The sequence below is a fragment of the Belonocnema kinseyi genome, chromosome 7, assembly GCF_010883055.1.
Source record: "Belonocnema kinseyi isolate 2016_QV_RU_SX_M_011 chromosome 7, B_treatae_v1, whole genome shotgun sequence".
Taxonomy (NCBI): domain Eukaryota; kingdom Metazoa; phylum Arthropoda; class Insecta; order Hymenoptera; family Cynipidae; genus Belonocnema; species Belonocnema kinseyi.
This window is the reverse complement of record NC_046663.1, coordinates 56,832,311-56,857,663: the sequence shown is the minus strand read 5'-3', so window position 1 is coordinate 56,857,663 and position 25,353 is coordinate 56,832,311. Positions and strand designations below refer to the sequence as shown.

The following is a 25,353-nucleotide window of genomic DNA, read 5'->3' as shown; positions in this document are numbered from 1 at the left end:
CAAAGAATTTCCTACTTAATTTTTCTCATTTTTATTATTTTTTCTAATATTCCAATTAAAACCTGTTTTAACTGTTAAAGTTATTTTTTATACCATTATTCACATTTATATGATTATTTGTTTGATTTCTTTTTCATGAAATCTCGTGGCATCTCTGGTAATCTTTGCATTCCTCTGATATCTCGGAAATTCGTTTAAAAATGTTGTGAAACCCTTAACACTAATTAAAACTTGTAAAATTTCTTTGAAATATTTTTAATTCTTATATTTATAACGTACGTAATCTCTTAAAATATCTTTAAAACAATTGAACTCCCTGAAATTCTTTTGAAATGCTTTAAAAACTGTACAAATCCCATACTAATTTCTTAAAATCGTATTTCTTGAGATCGTGTCCTTGATCTTCAGTGAAACATTTCGATATATTATAGAGACCTCTTGATATTAATTACAATAAACTCTCGCTTTCTCTCCAGCGCCGGGGGTGACTGAGAGCCAGAGTTTGGTGTAATTTAATTAATTTATTTTATTTAATAAAAATTTTTTCTTTATTAAATTAATTTAATTCGAATCATTTATTAAATTGATAATTTATTTACATTTATTAAAAATTAAAATAATTTAATAAAATCCTGTAAAATCTTTCTAAATTCCTTTAAAATTCTACGATATCCCATTACATTCACCTGATATCCATCAAACTTAGTGAAAAAATTGGATATCTCTTGAAATCTTTTTCAATCGTTTGAAATCTTGTGACTTCTTTTGAAAAGTTCTTAAATCTTCTAAAACGCCTTAAATTTTTTCAAAATCCCTTAAAATTCTTCATCATCTGCGAAAATCGTTCTCAAATCCATAAAATTTACTAAAAAAATTTAATTCCCTTAAAATTCTTTAAAATCTTTGACAAATTTTTGATCATTTAAAATCTGTGAAACCCTCGTAATCATTTTAGATAATTTAAAATACCTTAAAGTTTTTTAGACCCCTTTCAACCTTTCGAAATACCCTAAAATCTCATGGAATACTTAAAAAGCTTTGGAAATCTCGTTAAATTCCGTAAAATTGCTGCAATTTTCCAAAATACATTGTAGTCCTTTAAAAAATGTTAAAATCTCTTAAGATCTGTTCAAATCCTTTCAAATCACTGAAAATTTTCAAATATTTTGAAATAACTTGAAATCTCATTAAATGCTTTGCAGACCTTTGAAATATCTTAAAATCTCTTGAGATTAGTTCAAATCCTTTAAATCAATGGAAATCTTTCAAAAATTCTGAAATCCCTTAAAATGTCATGAAATCCCTCAAAATCATTCGAAATTACGTTAAATTTTTAACAATTTTGTAACATAAAAAAATACTTTGTATACCTTCAAAATACCTTGAAACCTCTTGAGATCTGTTGAAATCCTTTCAAATCTCTGGACATCTTTCAAATATTTTGAAATAATTTGCTATCTCATGAAACCTCTAAAAGGCTCTCGAAATCTCGTTAAATTTCTTAGGAAGGTCATCATTAAAAAAAACACTTTGTAGTTGTTTTAAATACTTTGAAATCTCTTGAGATCTAGAAAGATGCTTTTAAATCACTGGAAATCTCTCAAATATTTCGAAATAACTTAAAATCTGTTGAAAAACCATTCATTTAAGTGGAAATAATCGATATATTGTCGATGTATTGAATAAAAAATATAGAATTTTACGGAAGAAGAGAAAGGTGGATCAAAAAATGTTACTAGTCCTTAAAATAGGGGATCTAAATTTCGAAACTCATCTTTACTTAATTAATGGACGGTCTCTAAGGAGATTTATCAAAATTTCTAGGCTCATGAAAAAAATACTTGAAAAATCTAAATTTCATTAAATATGAGATGATGACAACTGTTAATCAAACCTTTGAAAAATGTTTTATATCACCTTCATTCATTTTATTTCCGTGTGCTTTGAAATTTTAAAAATGAAAAATACGTACTCAGAGATACCTTCCCAAATTGCTAAGGCAGTCCTCAGAAGAACTTCATCACCCTCGAGAAAAATAAGATCCCAGACTCGCAGTACTGCCTCTTGAGGTAAACAGTGGCAGAAAAGCGTGAGGAACCATTGCATTGTAAATACATTTGTCAGTGGTGGTTCGTAACTACTGCCTGGAGATTAAATAAGCATAAGAAACATTTAGACCAAATTCATTTTACGTCAGACAGGTTCCAAAAAAATGGGGCTAAGTGGCTCGTTTTTACCGTTTTTTTACAATAAACTACAAGGAAGAATTTTGAATGAGGTATTAATGCTTCGAATATACATTCAACTCCCGATATAAGATCGGCTTCGTGCATCGCTTAATTTGACTTTGATCCTAAGTTAGGGGAATCCAAACGTGACCATGCAGGGCCGCTGAATCATTTCTGTCGGATTTTGACGCATGACGCAACCCGCCGCAACTAATACGCTGAGAGCGCGGCCCTTGAGCTGTTTGTCACGATTGAATGAGCACATCCTCTCTTTCGGTCCCGCGACTCCTCTTATCACAAAACTTTAAAGGTCATCAGTTTTAGGAATATCGTAAACCAGGGGGTCTTATATCAGGAATTGGGTGTATAATCTCTATATAATCCTCTTTTTTACTATAAAGCACAAACATACATTTCATTTTTATAAGAAACTATTTATCTGCCCTTGAAATGTGAGCAAACACATTTTGCATTTAAGTGGATTCAAAGTTAAAATTTCGCTTGCGGCCTCGGAATCGTCGTTATTTAGCTTAATTCGAAGCAAATGGTGTGTTTAGAATTTATCTAGGAATTTTTTGTTGAAAAATAATCGTCTTTAAAGTATACATAAGTCACGGACATACTCGGGGTACATAGGTACCCACAATAAAAAATATAAATTCGAGTGAATTCTTAACTTCTTATCAAGTTATTTAATGCATGCACATGAAATGCGCTTAAAATGAAAACTTTACAGAAAAAGTAATTATTTATTAGTTTTATGATAATTACAAAAAATCTTCGAATCATTGTAAGCAATCAAAAAAGGATTTTTTGATAAATACAAGTTCTTTTATTTCCCCTATAGAATGTATTTAAAGCATTTTTATCAAGTACAACTAAAGTAAAATCATTATTTTGAAATATTATTCAATAATTGATTAATTAGAGTGGTTAGAGACCTGTAGCTTTGTCCTTGGTTTGGCTTTGTAGAGTCTCAAGATGCTTAGATAACCTGGGTAGTCTCATTCGCAAAAGGTCACGAAATACTGCCATATCGACCGAAAGTCCTCGTAAATTATCAGCAAAATATCCCTCTGGCAAGACACCTTCTATCAAGTGGATCATCACCTTAACAGCAGAAGACTCTGCACGATCGACTACTTGAAGAATCAATGCTGCCAGAACATTTAAACCCTGGCAGTAGCCCACGGACTTGTTCCAACGTGCAAAGCCAAGTAATACTCGACGAAGAACAGCCTGATTATCTCGACCGGCTGCTCCGCAGAATAAGCTGCATCCAGTTCTATGGAGATCCTGTGGAATATTGTTCAGGCTTTATTGTGTGGCCAAGTAAATGTCAGCGAGGCTGGGTAATATTCATTCGATTTCTGAAGCTTTTGTAGAACGGTCGACTTTATTTTCGCTTTGAAAAGAGCGGGATAGAAGGGATGCCACTTACAAAATCCATCTACTCCTGCTGATCGAAATTATCAGTAGTTAAGGGCATCAAAGTTGATGATGCACAGAAACTACAGATTCGCACGTTTTTTTTTAAATTTTAATAATCTGTTCATTTAAAAGGTGTCCATTGTCCAAAAAATTAGTTTATGTAAATATTTAGAGTGGCAAAAAGAAAGTAAATCTTTTGGGTTATGTCTATTTTGCTTGAAAGTATTTTTGGTCTAAGCGCGTTTAGCTAACCTTCTGCTTGTTGGAGGAAATCCAATCATGGAAACACAAATTAATACAAAGAATTTGTATTTAATTATATTCTCGATGTACTATTTTTGACTGACAAAGACCTGATGAGGAATCTACACCATTTGAAATTTTGCTTGAATTCAGACTCCTCCCAGCAATAGGGCATTACAAAACATTCTAATGATAAAGCAATAACATGCGCTTTTAAGCCCTTCAACTTAAAAACTGGTTTAAAAAAATACATAGAACGTTACATGGACCACGATACGAGCGTCTTTCAACTTCCGGTTGAACCAGGGGTTAGCGTTCCGACTTTGTAACTAGAAAGTTTGGGCTCGATTCCTGCTGTAGGCATTTTTTGCATTTCTTTTTTTCAGTAATTTTGTTTGATTATAATTCGCCATTAAATATATTTATCTTAAGCTAAAGTGTTCATGTTAACATTTTTTGTAGTCCTTTATCACTTCTGAGTACAATACTTCAAGAATTGTACAAATGTACAGTGCTGTGGCATCCTTATAAAAAAGTATGATTCTTTATGCAATTTTTTGTTAAAAAGCATCAATTTTTATTCTCATCTCAAAATATGAGTATGATAATAATAATAGAACATTTATTTTATTTTTATATTATCTTTTACTGTTTCTTTATATTTAAATATTTGGTTTATTTTCAAACAAAATGTCGAAAATACGTTTTATTAGCGTAAGCTACTTTCTTTTAACTGATTCGTCTCTCGGTATAAGATTGGGGTCCCGTTCGATAAAAAGTGTGTCAAAATCCATGCTTTGTAAATATTTTTCACAAAGAGGTTGAGCTTTCAAGAAAGTATAAAGACAAAGATGAGTTTATAACAAAATACATAACTTCTCAAGCGATTTGTTTAATTTTAAAATAAATAGGTTCAATTAAAACAATGAATTTTTATCACCAACACATAAGTTTTCAACCAAATTACTTAATTTACAAATAAAAAAAGCAAATTTTCAAAAAAATATTACAATGCTTAACAAACAAAATTTATTTTTAATAAATTAGCTAAAGTTTAAACCATGTAATTAAATTTTCAACTAGGTACCATTAGTTTCCAAACAAATTGTTGTTTTGAACCGTAAGAAATAAAGAAAAATCCATTATTTAACCAATTTTGAACAAAATAGTTCAATCTTCAGCCAATAAGATTAATTTTTAACTTAACTGATCAACTTTCAACAGAGTGGTTGAATTTTCAATCGAGAAATTTTATTTTCTACCAAAAAATACAAATTTACAACGAAATACATAAGTTCACAATGAAATTGTCGAATTTTTAATTGAAAATGAAAATTTAAAAAAAACTAAAAATTGTTTGAAAAATGAATCTCTAGTAAAAAGCAAATTTTCAACAAAATAGTTTCATCGAACGATAAAATAATTATTTAAAGCCAAATTTAATAGTATAATTTTCAACTAAAAAGGAACCATTTTCATTCAAAAATGCATTAGGTCAATTTTTGTTAAAGAGATTTAGTTTTTAACTGCAAGAAAAATAAATGTTCAACAAAATCTTCAAATAAACACTATAATTTCAACTTTCAAAGGAAAATTTGTAGTTGAATTTTAATTTTTATTGGATTCTATTAATGCATTACGCATTTGAGAAAAAAAAGCAAGAAAATGTAAAAGTTTCTTGAAACCAGGAGGAAAAAGACGAATTCTTAAAAAAGGGGAAAAAATAGAGGAAAAATTGTATTCATCTTTGAGAGGTCTCGGGGTATTAGGGCAGTGCTAAATTTCGGAGATGCATTTTAAGCCTAAACTATTTTTTAACAGTTTCAAACTAATTTTCAAGTGGTTAATTCTTTTTGTCAATTTTTGACGAATCAATAAAGGTGAGTAACAGATCTAAAATACTTTCTTGTCTTTAGGGATGGTTTAAACGACTTCAGTTTTTTTAAGGAAAACAATTTTAATAAATAATTTAAAAACAAACATTCTTTTACATTTTTTTCAAAATTAAAAAAAATTCTTACAAAATAAAAATAGTTTATTTTTAGATTCTATTAAGACTTAACCTCTTAATAAGTTATGAACCCATTCGTAATAGACTCTCGGTGCCCGCGTTATATAATTTAAAAAAAGTTATATTAGTTGCTTCTCTCCAGATTTTCGTTTCATGGTTCTCTAAACTTAGGGAATAACTTGAAATTACTTTTTTTTTTTTTAAAAGTTATGTAACTAATTTTCGAATAAGCATACTCGGCCAATAGACCGAATGTACTTATTTCTTAAAAAAAATCAAATGCATATTGAATTAAGCTCTTTGTATCTCCTGTAAGATTCAAGTTTTAGCACTTACACTCTTATGTCCCGGGACCTTTAATTTTATTTTTATCTCATATGAAAATAATAATAGCTAAAATCTAGCCGGGAGTTGAAAAACTTCTGCATCACGGTGCATGTAACGTCCGCGAATTTTTTAAAAGTCGCTTTTCTTGAAAATGGCTAAAAAGAACATCTTATTGCTCTAACATAATAAAAGTTTAGTGATTACCTTACTACTGGGAAGAATATGAATCCAAACAAAATTCCGAAGGGTGTAGGTTCTCCTTGCAAAGAAAAATGGATACAATTGATTCTAGCACCACCATTATCATCATCGAATTTAGGTTATAATATTTTTTAGGTGATAATGTAGAATAGGATGGGTTAAGAAATATGGGTTTAAAAATTTAGTATCACCTGCGTTTTGAGAGATTTAAGATCAATATTTAAAAAAATTATTCCGGGTGCGTTTTGATAGCAAAAAAAAACTATTTTTTGTACCAACATATTGTGATTGTATCATTTCTAAAAATGTGCACAATCTCCGTATCTTGCATTATGAGACTAAAATCCCTTAGATTAAATTTCCATCCCTTCGGATAACACAAAAGGATCGGATATCTGTTGAAATATTTTGCCTTGCAATTTTATAGACCCTTATTTCCCTGATATCAAGAGAATTCTTAAGCTAAAAATAATAAAAAAGAACTCGACACCTTTCATCTAAAAATTTATGATATTAAAACAAAAATCAGTGCAAGAAGAGGTAGGCCAAGAGCTTCAATTTGAACCATCTCCAAAGAAAAATGTCTAGTCCTGCTAAAGGAAAAAGATATAGATCATATCTTTTTGAATAATTTTGAAACTTTAAGAAAAACAGAGATAGAGAAAATGTATCCCATTATATTTCTTTATCAACCTAAATTCCCATCTATCATTTTAAATCTCCTCTTATCTATCTTATCGTATCCTACATCTATCAACGTCTATGTTTTTCTAGATATTTTTAAGTCCAAATACACGTTTGTCTTTTTCCATCTTCTCTACTCTCACTCATCCTATACTTTATGTATTTACGTCGGTCTTGTTCTATCTATGTTAATCTAAATACCGGTCTATCTTTTTTCATTTTCTTTTCTCTATTTCATACTCTCCTTTAATTATCCATGTCAATCCTTTTCTATTTCTGTTGATCTAAGATTTCCATCTATCTTTTTCAATCTCCTTTTTTCTATTACAGTCTATACTACTACATCTAGCAACGTCTATCTTTTTCTATCTCTTTGTCAAACTAAATTTACTTCTGTCATTTTCAATCATCTCTTCTTCATCTCATCCTATCCTTTTCCTATCCACCTCAGTCTCATGTATTTGCCCTTAAGGAATTAGAAAGATTGAACAAGTTAGAAATTGGGGAATAGGAAAAGACAGAACTATTTTATCTCTCCTTTTATCTCTCAGTGGGTCACCAGTCTCAAAAATTTTCGATCTCTTTCTCTACCTATTGTGATCGAGGACTCTCATCTTTTTTTATTCCTTTGTTTATCTATTAAAAATTTGAATCTTTTTCAATCTCTTTCTCTGTTTTCTAACTGAAGACTTATCTTTTTCTTTAGCTAATTCTATATCTTGAATATAAATTTAAATCTTTGTCTATCTCTTTTTCTATCTTCCGCGATCAAGTACTCTTATAATTTTTCATCCGTAGACATTTGGAAATCCAGGGGAAAATTAGAGAATTTATTTTAAAAATTAATTCGACGTTCATCATGTACCAGAAAGAAAACGTTACGTAAATTAAGATTGACGAATCTAAATTTAGATGCGACAGATAGAAAAATATTGATGTGGATAGATGAGGCATAAGATGAGATAGAGAAGTGGGTATTGAAAAAGATAGACGTGAATATAGATAAAAAAATAGATAGAAAAACATCAACTACGAGAAGATATATGACACGATAAGATAGGAAAGAGAAGATTGAAAAAGATAGACGGAAAATTTATAATATGTGAGAGATAGAAAAATATTAATGTGGGTGAACGAAGGATAGGATAAGATAGAAATAAGGGTACTGAAATAGATAGAAGTGAAATTATATTGAAAAATAGATAGAAAAAGACGAACTTTAATAGATGTATGATACGATAAGATAGGGAAGAGGACATTGAAAAAGATAGACGGAAAATAAATACTAAGCGAGAGATAGCAAAATATTGAGATGACAAGATCAAAAATAGGATGAGATAGAGAAGAGGCTATTGGGAATGATAAATGTGAATTTATATTAACAAAGAAAATTAGAAAAAGGTATACATTGGTAGATGTAATTTTTTTAAAGGAATCTATTATACCATCAGAGATGGTACTTTACCGACCATAGACAACCCTCCAAACCATGAAGACAGAAAATCTACACAATATCGATCAAGTTAAAAATCTTCAATAACAGAAAATGCTAAACGTCTAATCAGACTAGATAGAAAATAATGTTTCAAATTAAAATTAAAATTATTTCTGGAGAAAAAGATCCTACTCTTTCTTCACTCCATTGGGAATCGAACCACAAAACTTCTGATTTCCGGTCAGGTGCTTTTCCAATTAAGCTATTAAAGGGATCAGAATAAGAACTTTAAATCCAAGAAAATAACGCTAATTTTTAGCTAGGTGTTAATGGTACAAGTAATTATTTTTTAATTTATCTACTGTAGGATCTTTTTTTCAAGAAATCATTTTAATTTCAAAATATTATTTTCCAGTCTAGTCTTACTAAGACGTTAAGCATTTTCTGTTATTGAAGATTCTTAACTTGATCGATATTGTGTAGATTTTCTGCCTTCATGGTTTGGAGGGTTGATCTACTGTCGGTTAGGTACAATCTCTGATGATATAGTAGATAAATTAAAAAATAATTACTTGTACCATTAACACCTAGCTAAATATTAGCGTTATTTTCTTCATTTAAGAGTTCTTATTCTGATCCCTCTAATAGCTTAATTGGACAAGCACCTGACCGGAAATCAAAAGTTTTGTGGTTCGATTCCCAATGGAGTGAAGATGGAGTAGGATCTTTTTTTCAAGAAATAATCATTTTAATTTTAAGATGTAATTTTAGTAACAGAATATTAATTTTTATTTAACAAATTAATATAGCCGTAAGGTGTATTTTAAAGTTTAAAGACTTGCTCAAATTCTTAGGCGAAGAGAATTTTTATAATAATTCAATTAAATAAAATTATTTTTTTATGGATTTAAAAATATATATTTTGATGAAAAAAGTTTATTTTTCAAAGCCAAAATTGTTTAAGGAAACTGACAATTTTTTAGGTCAAAAACGCGGGTCAAGTTGAACTTTGTATTTGATGGAAAATAGAAGATTGAAGAATGCAGAAGGAAACTTATGATAACATAGATAAAAAGAGATTGACACGAATAGATAAAGGATAGGATGAGATAGAGAAGATTTTATTGAAAAAGATAGGCGGGAATTTAGATTGAGAAACAGATAGAAGAATATAAACGTTGATGGATGTAGGATACGATGAGACAGAGAAAAGAAGATTTAAAATATATATAGATGGGAATTTAGATTAAAAGAGAGATAGAAAAGTATTGGCATGGATAGATAAAGGATATGACAAAATAGAGAAGATGATATTGAAAGAGATGGACGTTAAATTAGATTGAAAAATAGATAGAAAATGGTAAACGCTAATAGATATATGGTACGATGAGGTAGGGAAGAGGAGATTGAAAAAGATAGGTGGTATGTTTGGCCAGGTTCGACGCAGTTGTCGACTAAGGAAATGAACTTTTTCACAATACAAGCATCCAAAATGGCGGCTTGCATAGCCTGCGAAGTGTTCAAAAATGGTGGTATGCAAATGACTGGGAACGAAACTACTTTACAAACCCTAGAGTTTTCAAGTCTCGTTTAAATTCGCTCGGTTTCGCCCCGTGCCAAGTAATCTTCTATAAATGTCTTATATGTAAGCAGGGACGTTAAGTTGCCTTTCTGGTTCGTGTTCAACATCAAATTAATTTTTTCAAATAAATTCCCCAACATTTTTATGGAATCCCCAAATTTTTGGGAAGAGAAAATCATAATAGTATTTAATCGCGGAAGATAGAAACAAAGAAGAACGAGGTGCAAATTTATATTAAAGCGACGAAATAAAGTTAAGAAAAAGATAAAGAGTCCTCGGTCACGAAAAATAGAGAAAGAGGTTGAAAAATATTGAAATTCGTAATACATAGATAGAAAAAAGTATAGAAAAAGATAAGATTTCTTGGTCTGCAAAAGGTAGAGTAAAAAATAGAAAGTTATTGAGATTGGGGATTGGAAAAAATTGCATTTCAGATATGCAAAGTTACGCATTAAGAGGCACATAATAATTTAATCTTCTCCTATTCCCAAATTTCTCTCTTCTTCGATCTTTTTATTTCCACCAGGGAGCATAGGCATCTCCTATCCATCAATATCATTATCTATTCTTCTTTCTCTCTAAATGAAACTTTACTTTAAAACTTGAATTTACGCGAATACAAAACCTCATCTTCGCGGCTTCAATATTTTTTTTTCTTTAGCCGATGAAAGAAACAGAGACACTAGCACGATATTATAATGGTTTCCTGCGAAACCTTAAAAAAATGAATTATTCCTGATAGGATCTTTAATCAGACCACTTCGCAACATTCTCTATCTATTCCAGAAGCTTCTTCTTCTCAATAAAAATTTTATTTCTAATCCCTCCATTCTTTAAAATATAATGCCTTCGCCATCAAACTGGATAGCATACGCTAGAGCTCAGATAGTACAAGCATTATTTACACTTGTCGCCTCGAAATACCATGAATTTGTTAACTTTACGTAAAAAGAATTGAAAAGCACGAACAGTTGAACACGCCTTTTTACTAAGTGCAATTGTGCGAACAAAATGCCGCTGATCGAGTGGAGCCATAACTTTAAAATAGCAGAAAATTGCATGTATCTTATAGAAGATACGGGAACCAATAATGGAAATTAAAAGAACTATTTCATCATTATATAAAAAATAATTATTAACGAGGCGAAACAATATTAAATTTCGATTTTCCTTTTTTATACTTGCGTATTATTTAAATCCGTTTGCACCAATGTGAATGTAAAAATATGCAACTCATTTTAATTTATTCTCTGTGATAAATTTTCCCTGTAATATCTCGAGAAGAGGAAAACAACTTTAATGAGAAATGTACTTTTGCAAGAAAGTATCTCCATGAAAACAGCTGAGTCTAGCAAGTGAGAAAAATGTTGAACATTTTAAAAAACTAATCACCTTGACAATTTGAGTACCCAGTTCTTCGTCATCTGGATTACTCCACTCGTTGAAACAAACTTTTTCCGCTTGCTTCCAATCCACTCTGCGCTGATCTAAATGTCTTTCTGCCAGTGTTATCCACAGCTGAAAACATTCATAAATATTTCACCAACCATTAATTTCATTTCGACTTTTTACTAGACCTAATTTTTCATTAGCAATTCTTTAATTTTAAATGTTTTCATTTATGTGTAATATTATTTAAATTTACTTGTAAAGTTTTTATATTATCCAGCAGATTATCATATCATGAACTGTTGAAATGTCATTAAAGTAATTTAGAATTATTGAAACGCTTATTGAAAAAAAAACTTTATGATATTGCGGCACAAAGAGAAATAACGGAACTAAATAGGTCGACATATTGTACTGGAAAGCATGTTAAAAGTATAAATAATATTATTAAGATTATAAACATAGTTTTTTATTTTTTAGTAATATTTATATCACGCTGCATATTAATATTTATTTCTTGGGAATAAATGTTAATAAAACTCACCGTGCTTCGAAACTCCGCTGGAATTCCTCCCGGTAATTTGGCCACCATTTTCATAGCATCCAGCCATTGCGTAAAACCACTTTCTCCTGCTTGGGGTGCCAAACTAAATCTCATTCTCGTATCTTCACCTGAATGCCAAAAAAATCATAAATTGCTTTTTAAATAAGACCGAAGAAAACATTCATCTCATTGTCTCTTCTAAAAAATTCTCAAGGAAATAAGTCAGTAAAATAACTCGATCCTCTCTTTTATGTATTTAAGATAATAACAGTTTTTAAAATAATTATTGAAAAAATGATTTTAAATCAAATTTTAATTTAAATAAATCATAACGAGTTGAACAATTTTTTATATGACATACATAGTTTTTTAGCCCAAATTATACTCTGTGAAAAAAGGTACACATTATGTCATACTTCCTTTATTAATTTTTTTGCATATAATTAAAAGAAACAGTGCAAAGCATAACCACCCTTAATCACATTTTATCAGTTTTCACTGAAATAAAGTAGCTTTAGTGAACAAAATCAATTAGAAAAATTTCCCTCATAGTAAAACACAAAAATGTGACTTTTACCAATTATTCAGAAAAATATAATAGGGGAGAACCAACCCAATATTATTTTTAATCAAACAAAAATTGCTAAACAGGAGTAAAATTAAACAAAAATATTAAGGAAAAATCCACATTACTCGCGATGATTAAATACAGTTAACGTATATTGCATTTACACGAAAAATCATTTTCCTCTTGTTTTTATAGGGAGGGAGAGAGGAGTAGATGTTTTGGGGAATGAGTGCTTGTGAAGCATTATTCGGAGGGACTCTTTCGTTTTATTTGCGTTAATTATAAAAAAATGGATTAAATATGTTTTGATAAAATGAAAAAATCGAAATTTTTGACACAAAAATCTCGAATTCGGTACGAGAGCGACGTTTTTCTTGGGCGGATCCATGTTCAAATACAAGAAATACATAAAATATGTGAATTCTAACAAAATCGAAGGTGATCGCCCTTTTATACATTTTTATTAAAAAATTTATGAAATCTTTTATTAAATCACTCAACTTCATATTTTCAACCACAATAAAAGATTGAAATTCTTTAATAAAGGTTTTATATATTTTTACTTCCTTTTTAATCTATCGGCAAATCAAGAGAAGTAGATGACCAGGTCGAAGGGTATATTTTGAGCGAAGAAAGAAAAAAATTGTACTTCGTGTTTTTAGAATAAAGATTAGTTTATTTTTAATAAATAAAAATCTCATTTTCCTAGAAAACGATACAAAATATACACTGGGTATCCAAAAAATCCGGGACGACTAAATATTTCTCCAGAAAAAATATTAGTGAAAACCTTGGTTTTGACCTTGACGATGAACTTGAAGGTTTTTTCAAGTCAACCTATCGAAAAATATATAAACATTATTTCACATCGGCAATTGAAAGAGCGGAAAACTTACGTTTTAAAATGTACTCAGGTCAGAGATCAGGTGCGCTTCTCAGATGTTTTCATACCTTGTCACACTTCACCTATGACCTCAGTAAATTTTTGAACGTAAAATTTCCAGCTGTTGCGATTGCCGACGTCAAATAAGGAGGTTTGTATTTTTTTTAAAGCTTACTTTCAAATGACCTTGAAGATCATCGTCAAGGTCAACACTAAATTTCTCGTTGAAATTTACTTCAAGAATAGCCTTAATGTTTTTCAAAAATATTTTACCTTGGGAAATATTCAGTCATCCCGGAACTTTTTGGACACCCTGTAAAGCAGTTTATAGTTCCGAATTGTTCTGCTTCCTAAAATCGATCAAATTGTACCCTTTTCAGATATTTTTTCAGCTCGCAAGTTTGAGCGCGGTTAGAGCGCGCGACTATTGGTTCTCGCGCTTCGCGCTCGATTATGTATTTACCTCGCCCTACGCGCTCGGACTTTATATTTTTGCACATTCTTGCGTAAGCATTTTAAAATTCAGACTCAGAACATCCACCACTGTAATTTTTTAATTGTGAATTCTCTTTCGTTAAAAGAGAGTTTGAGCGCACCTATGACACAGACCTCTTAAAATCGAAGGTGAACGGACCGACAACTATAATTTCGTGATTTTGAACTCTCTTTTGTTAAAGCTCTTTTAGCTTTAAAGAACACATTCTCATAACGTATCTCGTGCTTCGCACTCGATTTTATCCAACCTGTCAACTTTTCTACAATATACACAACACTTTTATATCAATTATAATACATTTTTTATGTAACTCTGCCAGGGATTACTTATTAAAAAAATGAAAAATAAAAAGCAAATTGTATTTATCATGATTTTTTTTTCTTATTTTGCTTCAAATTGTATTCTAAGCTGCTCTGAAATACGTATCATTTCAATAAATGCATATCATTACAATTCGTAATATACATAAAAATTGAATCATACTAATTCTTATTTTCTTGTTTTTATAATTTTTTTCTTTTTAATGTTGCTTTTTACGATTAAATCAAAACTACGGCGCATCTGCATAGGGTCTAATACAGGAACCTATATAGGGTCCTATATAGGAGCCTATGTCCTCTTTCGTCTTTTCTGTGCTTTTTCCAAAAAGTTCATTTTTTAATTTTTAATCTAATGTTTTACGATTAAAAGAATATCTACTAATCCTATCGAAAAATAATTAATAATAAATTTATCGATCTTTTTAGGCGAACAAGTTTTATCTGATAATTTAAGTTCATACCTCATGTCGTTTTTTCAAACAAATTTAATATTTTTATGTAGAATGTTAATTTGTAGTTCTTTCCAGGGCGCGCAATTTGAGCTTTTTCATTTATTTCGTATCTTGCATAGTTTGACCAAAAAATGGAATTTTTTGATTTTTCATTATTTTTGGTAGGATCAAATTTGGAGTGTTGAACTTCTCGACCAAATTAAAAAAGCTGTTATCATAGTCTTGTAGGGCTTTCAATAAGCAAAGTTTTTCTTCTCTTGACTTTTTTCATATCATGCGTTTTTTGACTTTAAATGTTCATTTTAGATTGTTTTTTTCGATTTTGAAAATGCTCTCTAATAAATTTCTTTTTATAAAAAAAGTCATGGGAATGAATTGCTTAAGTTTCTGAGTACTATGAACAACCGTGAATATAATTTTTAAATCTTGAAAAAATGTGGTTTCAAACCTTTTTTGTGCGATCAAATTTGGAATTTTCAACCAAATTAAAAAAATTGTTATCATAATCTTGTAGGGCTTTCAAAAAGCAAAGTTTTTCTTTTCCTGACTTTTTTTCATATCATGCGTTGTTTGGCTTAAATCGTTCATTTTAGTTTGTTTTTGTGGATTTTGAAAATGCTATAACTCTAGTAATTTTTGATTTTTTAAAAAAAGTCATCGGTATAAATTGTTAAATTTGTTAAATTCTATGAATAACCGTATAGAAAATTTTTAAATTTTTAAAAAGTGGTCTCAAAAATATTCAAAATGTGCCCAATTTTTGAATTTTTATCCAAAATGGCTAGCTAACGAACTTGAACTTTAGTTTACGACACTAAACGAGTGTACCGAAGAGCAATCAAATAGATTAATTTTTTGAAAAGTTATCGTGTTCACAGACGGATAGGCAGGCAGACAGACATACAGACAGACGCATTCGTAAAAACCTGTTTTTCGGATGCAGGGGGTATCAAAACGTGGGCATTAGACAAAAACTGGGGGGGGGGTCAAATTTTACAAAAATCTAATTACCTTCTCTGATGAGAATGTAATAGTAAAAATTGACTGAAATAGCATTTAATTTTCAGAACTTCAACTGTTTTAATTTGTTTTGGTTCACTGACTATGTAAAGAACATGCATGTTCCATGGGATTATTAAGGTTTCTGAGCTTCAAAGTATAGAAAAATGGATTTTCATCTCTAAGATTCAAGAAATATTATTTTGACTGATGCAAAATCTCATTTTTCTCGAAAAATATGCAAAATATGAATAGCAGTTTGTAGATCAAAATTGTTCAGCTTCCTAAAATCTATAAAAAGGTACTCTTACCAGATATATATATATTTAATAATTTGTCATAAGGACAACCGCAGGATTTCACCAGGAGTGGGTGTTAATCTGGAAAATTGCACCCGCTCCCAGCGAAATCGCGGTAAAATTTCAGCCACAACCACGTCTCACGATCGTGAGATAGGTGGTTACAGTATGTAAAGGAATCAATACGACGATCCAGAAAAAGCCTCATGCACCCTAAGAACACGGAGCGACCCAAGGACTACCGCCTTCTACATTTTTTCCGCAAGTGTTTTAGCATATTGTTGACACGCAGGGATGCTTTTTAGGCCATTAGCACGTGAAAGCTTGGCACCTCCAAGAGGGGCGATGATAAGAACGATTAGTTTAACAGAATATTCCGGGTACAATCGTTGCAACTCCCTTATAAGGTTTCGATACCTCTCTTTCTTTTCATTCTCCTTGGTTGTGATGTTTTTGTCAGCTGGTGCCGAAAATTCGATAACGAACATGGTTCGCTTCTCGAAGTCAAGAAAAATCATGTCAGGCCTCGAGTGAGCAATAGAAACAATTGTCGAGAATATAAAGTTCCAGTATATGCGGCACTTCCCATTCTCGACAATTGACTCGATTTCCCTAAGAGCATTTACAGGAGCGATCTTAACGTTAATGCCGTAAGAGTGACAGAGATTGTAATAAAGCACTCATAGTGCCGCATTGTTCCTTTGAATGTAGGTCGTTCCCGCGTGAGTTGGACAACTAGATAGTATGTGAGCTAAATGCTCGGGGTGTGCATGGCACGCCCTGCAGCTATCATCAGGAATGTCTTGGCTCAAAATGTGGCGACGGTATTTTAAGGTGGAAATGACACCGTCTTGACATGCAAAAATGAAACCCTCCGTACCAGACTTCAAACTCGGCGATTTAAGAAAGCAAACGTTAGCTCACAAGACATTGACTGATCCTTCACATTTCTGTGGAAGATACCGTGCATCCTCTTACCGAGGAGCTGTTCACGAAATTTTTTCTCTTGTGCTTTCTTAATCCGGGTTTTCAGGAGTGAGTACTCGAGATAGAAAAGATTTGATGCATTTTGCTCACCCCTAATACTGAAGTTAAGTCCGAGTGTTTCATCAGCCTCCTCCGCTGCTTTGTACAGAAACGCTCCTTCGTGATTCCTGACCATTTTAAGAAGAGGGTCTCTTCCATTTGCAACTCTATGTGCTGTACCCAGAATAATCCTGTTGTGAAGAAATTCAAGACTCAATATTCCGCGACCAATTTGACGGCATGAGATGTACAGTCGCGAAACGGAAGACTTAAGATGCATGCTTTTGTTCATGTATATAACCTTTCGTGTCCCGATATCAAGGGATCTGAGCTCGTTCTTCGTCCATGGAACTACTCCAAATGAATAGAGTACTACCGGGACGGCAAGCATGTTCGTTGCAGATACTTTGCTCCTCGCCGACAGTTCGGAAGACCAAATCTGTCGGATGAGACGTTTGTATCTGCTTCGGAGAGTATCCTTTATAGATGTCACATCCTGAATGCGGCTCTAAGACAGGCCCAGGTATGTATACGTCTCTCCAGCGCAAAGGTGTCGTATAGCGCTTCTATCAACGAGCTTAGGATCTTCAGGGGTGGCATTAAGTTTTCCTCGCTTCAAATAAACCTTAGCGCATTTGTCTAACCCAAAATCCATTCCAATTTCCTTAGTATATCGTTCAGCAATCCCTAGAGCTAGATGTAGTTGCTCTTTGTTTTTAGCATAGATCTTAAGATCGTCCATGTAAAATAACTGACTGACCTTGTACTTTCGATCTGCAGGTTTGCCGCACAAGTACCCGTCAGAATGGCGAAGGGCTAGAGGTAGTGGCAATAATGTAAGGCAAAAGAGGAGTGGGGTCATGGTGTCGCCCTGACGGATACCTCTCTGAAAGGTGACCTTGTTAGTTGTCACACGATTTTTTTCCAGATGAGATAGTAAATCTGGTTTTCCAAAGCGGCATCAATCTCTTTATGCACCTAAGTATTTGCGGATGAACCTTTAAGATTTCCAAAAGACAGAAGATAAGTCTATGGGAGGCCAAATCGAAAGCTTTCCGATAATCAATCCAAGCCATCGCTAGGTCACGCTGGTAGAATGCTGCATCTTTGCAGACACATCTGTCGATGAACAGGTTCTCCCGACATCCGGCTACGCCTTTCTTTGAGCCTCGTTGTTCATACATTTCTTGCCACACAGGTTCAATTGCCCGAACAATCCTATCATTTAGAATAGCTGTGAATATCTTATAAAGTATGTTCAGACAAGTTATTGGCCTGTAGTTCTTCGGGTCAGCTAAGATGCCTATTTTCGGCACGAGTATTATGTGCCCTTCCTACAAGCACTCCGGAATTGGCTCTTCCGACTTCAAATATGAGGTGAAAATGCGGGCCAAATGTCCCGGTGCGAAATAGTTCTTCATCCCTCTTACTACTTCTTTCACCTCCTTCATCCAGTCTATGCTACACTTCGTAGACTTCTCTCCAAAATACTTCGACCTCCTTTGTTTTGGGTGGGTGCTCGATAGTAACTGGAGGCTCTTGGAAGAATCGAGATAGGTCAGAAAGAAACTGTTGATTTTCTCTGACTCACCTCTCCCTCCGCTCTAGACTTCTCTTAGCGTCAGATAGTATCCGTATTCTCTCAAAAATATGCTGCCTGATGGTCAGCAGCTTTGACTTGTTAAGTGTGTGATAACGGGTCCGCAGTTCGCGCGCGAACTTTCGAACCTTGGCGGTAAAATTCCTGCCAGATGTGATGTAGTCAATCACACACTAAATGCGGGACGCGTACTCTCTTGCCTAGCCTATCTTTATGGCAAGTTGATGCATTCATCTTTTGGTTGATCAACCGTTGGTTTTGTTTTACGGTTCGCATCGCTCTTCCTCTATTGGATGCCTGCCCGCGGTTGGTCTTAGTGTCGCCTCCTTTTCTCTGTTGCCAGCTTGTTCTATCTGTGGTAGAGTAGGCGTTCCGCTTACATAGCCCCTTTTTCGGAGTAGTTCAGCATGGTTTCGCAGACGTTGCTGCGAAAAGTGCGACAGCTGCAGGTGTTTCTGGAACCACAGAGCATGCAGCCGTGCTATGCAACCCCGTTCAGGGGCCACACTCGCATCTTAGCACTCTAGCAAGTCGTGATTCAGTCGCTCCGTCCACCCAAAGGTCGGGACATCCCGCCGATCCATCGCATTTAATCCATTTTCATTGGCTCCCCCAGCTCTAGATTGGTCGGAATTGTTGGCCGACCCATTGTCGGGAGCCCTGCGCGTTCTGTTGTTTTGAACCGCACTTACTACAACTATGTTTAGTGTTGTCATTGTTGTTCCCACGAGAAGCTAGGGAAAGGGGTTCGTCCATCCTTGTGGAGCCCCGCATGCAAGGATAAGGCTGCTTACTCTGAGAGGTCGCCCGGTATTCCAGTCACCGTTCTAGACACCTCACCCAGGTGCCATTCAACTTTCGGCACAGTTTTCACACCTCCGCTTGGGGGTTAATTCCTTCGGGTCCACCCCTGGACAATTGTCCGAGACTGCCTATTTATTTTTGTAACCATATTCAGCAGAAACTCTTGGTACACAGACCCTCTATCCGCAACCCGAGGACGCTTTCGGTGGCTTTGTCAATATCAATATTCAGACTCGTTTCCCTTCCTAAAAATCTATCAAATAAATTAATAAATCTATAAAAAAATAAATAAAAATAAATAATTATGTGCTCAAATACAAAAGATAAATAGATAGATACTCAACGAAAAAAAATCGTTTTTAAAAATCAAATCTTAATGTTTGTCAAGCGAATGCTATTTTACTCGCTTTGATAAATTATTGATATTTTTTGAAAATTCATGTTAAAACACACAAGATATACATCTTGTAAGGGTACATCTGGTAATTTTGAATCGGTAAACATTATATTTATTTAATTTTAGAAATCAAAACAATTTTTTCTTTACTTTGATGCTCAGGAACCTTGATAATTTCATGGAACATGTGCTTTAAATAATCAGTGAACTAAAAACAAACGTTTAAAAAAATAAAATATTTAATTTCATTAAACTAAATGCTATTTTAGTCGATTTTGAATACATTTTTTAAAAAACTTATTGAATTAAACAATAAAGACATATTGAAAGATTACAATTTAATAGAGTCCAGGAATCTGACAAATTTTGAACTATAAACTTCTATTCATATTTTGCATCGTTTTCGAGAAAAATGAGATTTTTAATGTTTAAAAATGGAGAAGTCTTTGTTACGTAAAAAACATAAACAGGATGTGCAAGTACTTTTGGGTTGAACCTAATCGAGGCAAGCTGTGAAATACTTTGTATTTATGGATATTTTTCTACATAATTATAAATAAATGTTATTTATGAATAAAATAAATAAAAATGAATTCTTTCTATTCTCGCATGTAGAATAATCGCTAGAAAAGGAAGATCTACCCATTCGCTTTAAACTTTACACTGCAGATCGCATTACAAAGGAGAAACCAATATAGTTAGAAATGCTTTGTAGTTCGCTTTATGTCATTCGAGGTTCAATTTCGATGTACTGTTCAAATAGGTATCAACCTTGGGTCAGAATATAATAGCAGCGAGAGTGAATTCTATCTATCATGCAAAATTCGAAATATTGAGCACAACCTCTGTATTCCGAATGCAGGATTATAAGCGATATAATTTTCGTGAATAAACTTATAAAAGATGAAAATTTAAATCAACTCAATTTTACTGAAAATCCACATAGTTAATTAAAAGAGAAATATTTAAATCAAATTTAAACCGCATTGCTTTATATCATACATTAAAATCTATTTCAACTACTTTACCACTTGATGCAGACTACTTATTTTTATTTGTATTACAAATTCTGTTTAAATATATAGCATTGCCAAATTCACTTTTAAAGAATTAAAACTTGCCTTGAACCAACTTTTCATTGATGAGAAGTTTCTCAAATAAAATAAGGCCACATAACCGCCTCACTTATGCGTGTAATTAAAAAAATTCCCGAAATACTAGCCCAAAATTCTAGATATTAAAACTGAAGGAATAGGGTAATTTTTAATGAAAATTCTTTTAAATGAAATCAAGGTATAGATATTATACTCAATGTAATATATTGAACGCTTAAGACTTTAACGCAAAATATAATTTCACTTTCAACAAAATAGTTGAATTTAAAAAAAATATATTAATTTTCTATCAAATGGGAGGAAAGATCAAATTTTGAGCTAAAATGTCGTATTTTTGAACAAAGAATCCGCCTGCTTCATGGGCACATTCTCATAGGGTGTTGCGCGCGCGGGTCGCCAGTTAGACCGCGCCTAGGGCGCGCGACTGTGGGTTCTCGCACCTCGTGCTCGATGATATATGTATCTCGCGCTCCGCGCTCGGTCTTTATATATTCCTTACACTTGCGCACAGATTTGTTAAATCTAAAAATCAAAACATCGAAAACAGTAATTTGGTGAGAGTGACTTCTTTTTTGTTAAAGCTCCTTCGGCTTTTACGAATACATTCTCATCACGTATCTTGTGCTTCCCACTCGAATTTGTATCTCAACTTGTATATCATTTCCATAAATGTATATTATTACAATTCATAACAGGCATTGATACTAAAACAGATGTAGTTTCATTGTCTTTTTTAAAAAAATGTTAAAAATTTTACAGCAAGGGTTTGGGGGCCGGATTTGGGGGCCGGGGGTGGGAGGCGATTAGTTTCAACCAAGAGTCATGGCTGGTTAGTGTTTTATGCTGAGAAGTTGAACCAACCTTCAGCAGCGTTGTGTTAGATGGGAGTTCATATGATCTCATTTTCACATTCCTGGCCCACAGTGTGAAAAAATGAGATTTTTGGTTTCAAATAACGTACAGCCAATTAGGCTTTCAATTTTTTATAAATGAACAAATAAATATGACGCCAAAATGACAATGTTATCTACTTGACGTTCACAGCGCTCGTCAATAACAGGGAAAGTATTGAAAACGCCTAAATTTCATAAACTAATATTAGCTAAAGATGTGACAATATTATCAATATTATTACACAACCAAATTTGTTAGAAAAAAATTATTTTCTAAAAAAATTTGTTCTCTGATTCTCCATTATCATACGTTTTTTCTAGTTATATTACAAGAAATTTTACGAACAAATGCAGTAATCAGGCATTTTTCGAAAGAAAAATTCGTTTTTTTTCGATGTGCATTTTTTAAATTCGGAACATTATGATATTCGCAGCAAAATTCATAATTTATTTATGAATCTTAAGATCTTTTAAAGAAATTGAGTAAACAAATGCATTATTCGAGCATTTGTCGGGAAAAAAATTCTTTTGTCTTAATGCCAGTCTTTTCAGATGGGAACTTGATAAGAATTTGAGCAACATTCATAATGAGTTAATAAATTTTATTATTTCTTTAAACACATTTGATGAACAAATGCATTAATCAGGCATTTGTCTAAAGAAAAATTCGTTTTTTTTCTATGTCAACAGTTTTAATTAGGTTGTCGAAAACAATAAATTTTTCATTGACAGATGCTCGAATAATGCATTTTTTCATTCTCATCTAATGAGAAGGTTTTGGTTTTATGTAAAATTTCACTTTGTCGGTTTTCATAAAATCTTCACGTTTTGAGACCCACTGAGTCGGAAAAAACTATTTTTACAAAGGTGTTTGTCTGTCTGTAGTCTGTAGTCTGTAGTCTGTATTCTGAAGTTTGTAAGCCACCTATTTTGGATCAAAATTCAAAAAGTGAGCACGTTTTCAAAATTTTTAAGACCACATTTTTTTAAGATTTCAAAATTCTATAAACAGTTATTTGTAGTTCTCAGAATCCCAAATAATTTATCCTATTGACTTTTTTCTATAAAAAGAAAATAATCAAAATTAGAGCGTTTTCAAAACCCAAAAAAACAAACTAAAATGAACATTTGAAGCCAAGCAACGCATGCTATGAAAAAAAGTCGAGACAAGAAAAACCTTGATTTTTTAAAGCCCTACAAGATCGTCATAACAACTTTTTTTATTTGGTCGAAAAGTTGAAAATTCAAAATTTGATCGTACCTCAACTTTTTGAAACCACGTTTTTTCAAGATTTTAAAATTTTATGAACGGTTATTCGTAGTACTCAGAAACCCAAACAATTTATCCTAATGACTTTTAATGATAAAAAGAAAATTATCAGAGTTAGAGCATTTTCAAAATCTGAAAAAACAAACTAAAATGAACATTTCAAGCCAAACAACGCATGTCGAAAAAAAAACGTTGATTTTTGAAAGCCCTACAAGATGGTCATAAATTTTTTAATTTAATCGAAAAGTTGAAAATTCAAAATTTGATCGTACCTTATCTTTTCGAAATCAAATTTTTTTCAGGATTTCAAAATACTATGAACGGTTATTTATCGTACTTAGAAACTTAAACAGTTTATCCTAATGACTTTTTTCTGTAAAAAGTAAATTATCAGAATTAGAGCATTTTCAAGATCCAAAATAAAAAAAGAACTAAAATGAACATTTTAAGCCAAACAACGCATGATATGAAAAAAAGTCAAGAAAAGAAAAACGTTGATTTTTGAAAGCCCTGCAAGATTATCATAACAATCACGCTCGATGATACATTCACCTCGCGATACACGCTCAGTCTTTGTGTTTACCCTACATTTGTGCGCAATTTAAAAAAATTAAAAGTCAAAACATTGATAACTTCTATTTGGTGATTGAGAATCCTCTTTTGTCCAACCTCCTTCAGCTTTAACAAACACATTCTCATTATGTATCTCGTATTTCGCATTCGATTTTGTCGAAACTGCAAACTTTTTTGCATTATTACATTCTCATCAGAGAAGGTATTAGATTTGTGTAAAATTTGACCCCCCCCCCCAGTTTTTGTCAAATGTCCACGTTTTGAGACCCCTTGAATCCGAAAATCAGGTTTTTACGAATATGTCTGTCTGTCTGCAGGTCTGTATGCCTGTATGTATGCCTGTCTGCCTCTCTGTCTGTCTGTGAACACGATAACTTTTGAAAAAGGTATTTTGTTAGATAGCCCTTTGATACACTCGTTTAGTGTCCTGAACTAAAGGTGAAGTTCGTTAGACAGCCATTTTGGATGAAAATTCAAAAAGTGGGCACTTTTTGAATATTTTTGAGACCACTTTTTTAAAAATTCAAAAATTCTCTGTATGGTTATTCATAGTATTCAAAAAATTTAACAATTTATCTTAATGACTTTTCTCGAAAAATCAAAAATGACTAGAGTTATAGCATTTTCAAAATCCAAAAGAACAAACTAAAATGAACAATTTAGGCCAAACAACGCATGATAAGAAAAAAAGTCTAAAGAAGAAAAACATTGCTTTTTGAAAGCCCTACAGGATTATGATGACAACTTTGACAATTTAGTCAAAAAGTTGAAAATTCCAAATTTGATCGTACAAACAAATTTTGAAACCACATTTTTTCAAGATTTAAAAATTCTATGTACAGTTTTTCATAGTACTCAGAAGCTCAAACAATTTATCCTTATGACTTTTTTTTATAAAAAGAAAATTATCAGAATTAGAGTATTTTCAAAATCCAAAAAAACATATTGAAATGAACATTTTAAGCCAAACAACGCATGATATGAAAAAAGCTAGGAGAAGAAAGACTTTGCTTTTTGAAAGCCCTACAGGACTACGACAACAGCTTTTTTAATTTGGTCGAAAAGTTGAACATTCCAAATTTGATCGTACAAAAAAATTTTAAACCACATTTTTTCAAGATTTAAAAATTCTATGTACGGTTTTTCATAGTACTCAGAAGCTCAAACAATTTATCCTTATGACTTTTTCCTATAAAAAGAAAATTATCAGAATTAGAGTATTTTCAAAATCCAAAAAAACAAACTGAAATGAACATTTTAAGCCAAACAACGCATGATACGAGGGTAGTTCAATAAGTCCTTAGAATGAAGTATAAAAACAATTTTTTTGAGGTAAATTTTTTTTTATTTTTCAACATAATCTCCTTGGAGCTCTATACACTTGGTCAATCGCTTTTCAAGTTTTTTTAATCCTTCAGAAAAGTGCGTTTTCGGAAGTTCCTCAAAATAAGCACTTACAGAGGCAATAACGTCTTCATTGCCTGGAAATCTCTGTCCACCGAGCCATTTTTTCAAGTTTGGAAATAAGAAAAAGTCACTGGGGGCTAAACCTGGTGAATACGGTGGGTGTTCGACCAATTCGA

General features: G+C 32.3%; 1 protein-coding gene across 1 annotated transcript in view; it reads right to left on the bottom strand.

The window, feature by feature from the left end:
- Window positions 1-25,353, bottom strand: part of LOC117176309 — a 119,558-nt gene that overhangs the window by 22,789 nt on the left and 71,416 nt on the right. Inside the window, exons 4-7 of the mRNA XM_033366517.1 lie at window positions 12,076-12,203; window positions 11,535-11,660; window positions 3,170-3,524; window positions 1,973-2,144 (exon numbers count right to left, since the gene is read on the bottom strand). Coding sequence (XP_033222408.1) covers window positions 1,973-2,144; window positions 3,170-3,524; window positions 11,535-11,660; window positions 12,076-12,203 — 781 coding nt within the window. The remainder of the gene's footprint in view (window positions 1-1,972; window positions 2,145-3,169; window positions 3,525-11,534; window positions 11,661-12,075; window positions 12,204-25,353) is intronic.